General features: G+C 40.0%; 1 protein-coding gene across 1 annotated transcript; it reads left to right on the top strand.

The window, feature by feature from the left end:
• The first annotated feature begins 3,950 nt into the window (after positions 1-3,950).
• Positions 3,951-5,288, top strand: LOC113668570 (uncharacterized). Its single transcript, XM_027184494.2, has one exon. It carries the CDS (start codon positions 4,386-4,388, stop codon positions 5,028-5,030), a length of 645 nt encoding a protein of 214 aa, XP_027040295.2. The 5' UTR covers positions 3,951-4,385; the 3' UTR covers positions 5,031-5,288.
• The last annotated feature ends 1,984 nt before the right edge of the window (positions 5,289-7,272 follow it).

Raw genomic sequence — 7,272 nt, 5'->3', positions numbered from 1 at the left:
CCTGAAAAATACTGATACTGTTATGAAGCATCTAGTTATTTTACCTTCAGTAAGTCAGTTACTTTTAGTCAGTTCAGTTTGGTTTAATTTATCGTTTATATTTAGAAAGTGTTGAATGTATGAATTCGAATCTCGAAGTTATTTGGGTTTGACCTGTCCTGATGAGTTTCCGAATCGTGACAGCCTTTTCTAACTTCCTCTAGTAGACGTGCTTTATTTGTTCACTGACCTTGCTTTGGACCCACAAGAAAGTTCTTCTTTTGACCAACGCAGTCAGAGGTTGGCTCAGTTGAACGGAAGCATTACGATTAAGTACTTTGTTGTTCAGATCGAAAGTCTCGTAAAATTGTTTGGTTTAGCGTTCTAACAACAAATGTGTGATCTCCCATCGTCAGCCGGCTGGCATGCCCACCCATATCTGTCAGTAGTGAATATATGAGCATCTTTATTAGAGTTTACTTTGAAGAGGAAGTGGAGAAGAGAGAAGAGAGAGTAGATAGTAGAGAGCGAAGAGAAGACTAGAAGAATGTAGACAGTGTGAAGTAGAGTAGCGCCACTGAGAATACCGCAGTTTAAGAAGAAGTATCCATTGAGAATCAGAGTGTGAGAGCCTGAGAGATTAACTAGAATTACTCAGAATGAAATAAGCTTGGATGTAAGTGGAATCGTGTACTGGAAAGCCGAGTAATTAAAGAAAGCAGAAAAAGACAGCTCGAGAGTCTTGGTACCTTTCGCCGAGCGTGGTGTGCTCGATAACTAGTTCCCCCGACATTAAGTCGCAACAATACGTAGAAATGCACCGGAAGTGGGTCATATGATTTGTGATTGCCCAATAACCACTCAGTGCAATGTCACGCTTCTCTTGTACACTAAGTTTCACTTTCCATTACATTGTTTTTGTGCCATTTGGCATCCCTATAGACTATCACCTTGAAATACATCTCTTTTTTTATTTTCTCAAGCTCTCTTGTGCTGAGGATCAGAATTGGTCAGAACTGCAATAGGTCGATGGAAAAGTTTGTCTTGCATTTGACAATACTGTCAACTCTCTCAAACTGAAGATCTTTCTCGATGGCAAATGCCAAAACTCGGAGGGGAAAAAAAAAAAAAGAGAAAACGAATGCACTTTACAACTCTTATATGATCAGTTATTATGCATGAAGTGTCCACTCACAAGAGAGCGCATGTAACAGAAAATCCAAATTTCACTTTGAAGTGTCCGCGTTCGCTTACGGGAATGTGTGCAGAGTTTGACTGGGAGGCAAACGGAGAATTAAAAAATGGTCAGTTAGTGGAGCTGTCCGCTTACAAGATTGTCCGTCGGCGGAGAGTGGATTGTGATGAGGAACTAGCAGTGGTTGACAACTCCTCTTGGTTACTAGGCTTACTTACTCTTCTAACCTTGCTAGAAATATCCAACCGCCGCTCTCCTTTAAGAAAGCAGAAGCAGTAGACATTTCCTGGTCGCTGTTGATAGCATGCTGAAGACAGTTGAACCCTCGATCGTTTGAGATATATATTTCTATAACTACATTCCAGTCGAGTCGAGGAAATAGAATACAACACGAGAAAATAATGAAATTATTTTCTCTTAAATACAAGCTTGACATCAACTTTATTATTTCGTTGTAGGGAGGCCAAATGCTTCATCGTATCAAAAGTTCCACGCAGTTTTTCGGGGGAACGGGTATTTCGCTAAATTAGTTTTTTTAAAAATGTGCCGCTCCATAAAAGTATGGTTCATAAGACTTGGAGAACCTAGCGGTTAGCCCTTTGAAAGATTTCAAATAAGTATCCTCTCTCTACCAGGCAATGTAAAGTAGATCTAGAAGCAGTTTACGGGTTAGATGGCGCATCGTGGGGTAACTTGTCATGCCCTCATTCGTGACGAAGTGACAGAGTAGCCCCCTCCCCCCCCCCCCTCCGCCACTACCCCCTTACCCAGATCTCTATTCTTAGTGGCAGAAATGATTAGTTATAATTGGCTCACATTAGATTACTGCTAACCCTACCCCTAGTAAGATGACCACAAATTCAAAGCAAGGGATTGTAAAGTTTATAATCTCTCGTGCAGTGTTGATGGACAAAAGCTCAATGTTGTGGTGAACTGATTCGAAAGTATCAACCAAGCCGATTTAATTATTAGTTTGTTAGGAATGTTATGAGTCAACGATTGACTTATCGACCGTTATTATAATGAGCCACAAAACCTTTCTTAAATGCGGTATCAGATCGTCATTTCTTTCGTTAAAAAAATCTCAAGCTTCCTCTGTTAGCAGGTTTTTGCGTTTATTACCTTGTGAGGCACGAAAGGCTGAATATTTAAAAAAAAATTCACTGATGCATTACAAAGCAACGAGTCTTGATGGCCTTGATTGACTATAACATGGCTGTAAGATTTTTGTAAGCCAATACTCGTTTCCCTCGCAAATTTTCATTTATACCAGTTGATTTTAATCAAACGCAACGTTTCTCTACAAGCTTAAGACGTGCGTTGTAAACGGTTAATGACCGGTCGACCAATTTTATTAGGTGACGAACAAAGAAACAGTTTTTAATCACTGGTCCAATAATTGCAAATTGCCAAGCCATGAAAGTTAGTGCAACATTGTTTGGACTCAAACATTACGTACAAAGAACAAGAGAGCATTACCATCCCAAATAATATCAGTAGGCACTTAATGTTTGAGTGGGAGGACCGGAAGTCAAAATACTTGGCTCGAGGTCATCACGTATGGACCAAGCACAACGTCAATGGATCGTTTCCTGTCGCTATCTTCAGGCATTATCCTCCAGCCGTTTGAAATTTTAAGGAAACTTAGAAACAAAGCGTAACTTACGATGCTAGTTCTTTAAACGTTATATAGAGAGATGTGGCGGTTGGGAAGGGGGGAGGAGTGGTAGAAGGGAGACGAGAGCGTTGCATACGGCATATTCAGAGAAATAGGAATGAGAAATAAGACGTCTGTTGTGTTATTCTGCCCCCTGGCCGGAGGCAACACCCTCCTTAAAGCTCCCATCTAATGGGTATTCACGCGTCACGTGTAGTGCTTATGACACGCATTTTCTTTTTGCCTTGTCTGAATGATAGTTGTATTTAACATTTTAAATAATCGGCCTAAGCGCTCGAATTTGTTTACACCAATTTACAAGTTATGATTTTAAGACTTGTTCGTCTTTGCTGGTACAAATGAAACAACTGAGCAGTTCTTCATTCGTTCATTCTTCATTTGCTGACTGATTAACTCTTTAACTCCCAAGATATGATTGTTAATTCTCCCCTCTTGCTGCTCCAAATTTCCTTGTAGTTGAGTTAGGAGACTTTGCTGTTAGAGCAAGATAACAGCTTTGAGTATTCTCATTATCTGTTTGCTGAATAACGTTAGAATATCATAGGGAGACGTTACATATTTATGTCCTTTGGTAAAAATTCTGGTCCAATATTTGCTTTTTAACTATTTCAGCCAACAACTCAATATTTTTTCTTGAAAAACAAGGAATCAAAGAGAGGGCCCTTATTCCTCTCAAACTTATCAATTGTGGCTTTACCAACCTATAATTATTTCCACCCGTCTTAAGGCGTGCACAATTTGTTTCACCCAATTATTATTTCAAATCAATAGGTCCCGATAATATTTTTAATATCTTTTGTCTCCCCAGCCTGTCCAGTTATGAACTGTATTTTGCATTAGCAGTCAATTTCATTCTTAAACAGCTCTGTAATACTCAAAACAATGGTTTGTAGAAGAGAAATTTTATACTTTTGCAAGACGTGAATTTCTTACCCTTGAGAAGAAAAACATTTGGGTACTCAGTTGCGTGATAAACCTTTCTTTCGAAAACAAAGTAAACAAAACCTAAATTTAGTTCTGATATGAGGGTCAAGGATCAACGATTATTGCACTGTAGTCCACTGTACAAGCAACCGATTCGTTCACCTCGATACACTTAACAGTTATACTTCATTAACTCAAAGCTCGTCGTACGATTCGAGATCATCGCAGTACCGGTCCCAAACATTTCAGCTTTAAGTGTATTCGTTTGCTCTGTTTATATGTATGACATTGGAAATTCTATTTTCCTTTATAAATAAGGCTAAACTGCAGAATACCCTGCCACTCATTTACATGTCACTGAATAAGAATGGCGTCTATTGTATTATACCTCGATCTTCAAAGCCTCCCGACACATGTAAATGAGGTGGCCAAAGTGGCGGGGTATTCTGCACAAAAAGTCTTACAGACTGTTCTGCCGCCTTTTTTTTGTGGTAGCGGGGCGCCCTCTATCGAGCACAATGTGCATGGTGAGTTGTGACTTGCGGTTTGATCCTGATGAGCGGATTGGCTGAGTAACGTGCTCGATACTCCCACTCATAAGTGAGAAAAATGCATATAAACAACAAAGAAACGAGCAGCAAGCATTATCATTTTTTCGAGCTGCCTAGAGTTTTGACACGAACTGAAGATCTAAGAAAAAGAGAAAAGTCATTGTCAATGAACATGGCTTCTGGTATTGCTGAGGGAACGTATCTCATAGAAAATATGGAAACACAGCGTTACTTGTTCCAAGACGGCCCTGAAATAAAAGGAAACCGAGGAGACGAAGGCGGTTGGACTGAGGCGCCTAGTGTTGTGGGAGCTGATGCCAATTACTACAACCGAGCCTATTGGAAGATTATTCCACAAGGTAACGACAAATACTTCATAGAGAATGTCGAAACAAAGAGGTATTTGTTTTCAACTGGTGCAAAAATTGAAGGCGATCATGGAAGCGAAGGAGGCTGGACTAATGCACCTAAAATTGTGGGAACGGATGCCAATTACTACAATCGGGCCTACTGGAAAATCATCCCCCAAGGAGATGACAAATACTTCTTTGAAAACTTTGAGACGCTCAGATACGTATTTCAAGATGGCCCCAAAATAGAAGGAAACCGAGAGGATGAAGGGGGATGGACGTCTGCTCCCAAAACTCTGGGTTCTGATGCCAATTACTACAACCGCGCTTACTGGAAACTACTCAAGCAGTAGACTAACGATAAAACCTGAAACTGTGACTTTTTTGTGCTTCTTTTCCCAGTAACAAGTATTTCGAAAGTAGTTTTTAGTTTTAGTTTAAGCGGAGTGGTCTTTGAGCAGCGCTGGACATATGAAGCTGGGCACGGAGGTTGACAGCGGAGAGAACACTAGTGGCCACGCCAATCAAAAGGCACCATTTTTTAATCAAAAGCTCTTATGAGCTATTTCAGGGTTTATCTTAATGAATCAATAAAGAGGTGAGAGCTTAAATCCTTTGCCATCTCCTTCCAATAGCGCGTGACAGCTGAACTTTTTTTCTATTAAACCTTTTGTGTAATTATGTATATTAAACTAAGAGGGAGACACTTTTAACCTTTAATCTTTACAGATTCTGATGAGAATTGAGGCTGAAATGTTGCCCTTTGAACAGTACTTGACTTGAAAATTTCCAAACTCAACTCTCCTCGTTTTCTTTCTGTTTTAGCAAGCTTCAAGTAAATTAACTGCATTTCCAGGCGAAAAGCCGTTTTGCTTTTCTACACATTAGCTAGGGGAGGGGGAGGGGCGATTTGGGCTGATGGATCGCAACTATCTTTGGAACAATAACATTGGATTGCCTTGGAACACAAATAACGCTTGAATCGGTCGCGTCTACTCATTGCATTAGTTAGGACTGTGCAAGGCGGCTCGAGTCTTGATAACATGGCTGTAAGATTGCTGTAAGCCAATGCTCGTTTCCCTCGCAAATTTTCATTTATACCAGTTGATTTTAATCCAACGCTCTACATTTTAAACAACTTTTCTCTACAAGCTTAAGACGTGCGTTGTAAACGGTTGACCGGTCGACCTTATTAGGTGACGAACAAAGAAATAGTTTTTAATCCATTAAAGTTAGTGCAACATTGTTTGGACTCAAACATTACATACAAAAAACAAGAGTGCATTACCATCCCAAATAACTTAATGTTTGAGTGGGAGGATCGCAAGTCAAATTACCTGGCTCGAGGTCGTCACGTATGGACCAAGCACAACATATTATTGATTATCCTCCAGCCGTTTGGAATTTTAAGGAAACTTGGAAACAAATCGTACACTACGATGCTCGTTCGTTAAACGCTATAGAGAGGATGGGGCGGTTGGGAAGGAGGAAGGAGCGGTAGAAGGGAGACGAGGGCGTTGCGTACGGCATATTCAGAGAAATAGGAATGAGTAATAAGATGTCTGTTGTGTTATTCTGCCCCCTGGCCGGAGGCAACGCCCTCCCTAAAGCTCCGATCTGATGGGTGTTCACGCGTCACGTGTGGCGCTTAGGACACAAATATTCTTATTGCGTTTTTTGATTGATAGTTGTATTTTACATTTGAAATAATCGGCTTAAGCGCTCGAATTTGTTTACACCAATTTACAAGTTATAATTTGAAGACTTGTTCGTCTTTGCTGGTACTGAAATGAAACAACTGAGCAGTTCTTCATTCGTTCATTCTTCATTTGCTGACTGATTAACTCTTTATTTTCCAAGATATGATTGTTAATTCTCCCCTCTTGCTGCTCCAAATTTTCTTTTAGTTGAGTTATGAGACTTTGCTGTTAGAGCAAGATAACAGCTTTGAGTATTCTCATTACCTGGATAACGTTAGAATATCATAGGGAGACGTTACATATTTATGTCCTTTGGTAAAAATTCTGGTCCAATATTTGCTTTTTAGCTATTTCAACCAACAACTCAATATTTTTTCTTGAAAAACAAGGAATCAAAGAGAGGGCCCTTATCCCTCTCAAACTTATCAATTGCGGCTTTGCCCACCTATAATTATTTATGTTATGGGGGGATGGACGTCAGCTCCCAAGACTATGGGTTCTGATGCGAATTACTACAACTGCGCTTACTGGAAACTTCACAAGCAGTAGACTAACGATAAAAACTTGGAACTGAGACTTTTCATAGTTCTTGCTTACCCAGTGACACATATTTCAAAAATAGTAGTTAGTTTTAATTTAAGCGGATTGATCTTTGAGCAGCGCTGGTCGCATGAAGCTGAGCGCGGAGGTTGAAAGTGGAGAGAACACCAGCGGGCGAGTCAATCAAAAACCACTATTTTTGATCAAAAGCTCTTATGAGCTACCTCATGGTATGTCTTAATTAATCAATGAAAAGGTGAGAACTTTAATCCTTTGTCACCTCCTTCCAATAGCGTGTAACAGCCCAAATTTTTTCTATGTAACCTTCAGTGTACTTATCTATACTACGCCAAAG

The sequence above is a fragment of the Pocillopora damicornis genome, chromosome 8 (assembly GCF_964200805.1).
Source record: "Pocillopora damicornis chromosome 8, jaPocDami1.2, whole genome shotgun sequence".
Taxonomy (NCBI): domain Eukaryota; kingdom Metazoa; phylum Cnidaria; class Anthozoa; order Scleractinia; family Pocilloporidae; genus Pocillopora; species Pocillopora damicornis.
This window is presented reverse-complemented; position numbering and strand designations above follow the sequence as displayed.

What these genes read in the sequence shown, in the direction of transcription:
- LOC113668570 (XM_027184494.2), top strand. Translation starts at nt 4,386, where the DNA reads ATGCATATAAACAACAAAGAAACGAGCAGCAAGCATTATCATTTTTTC.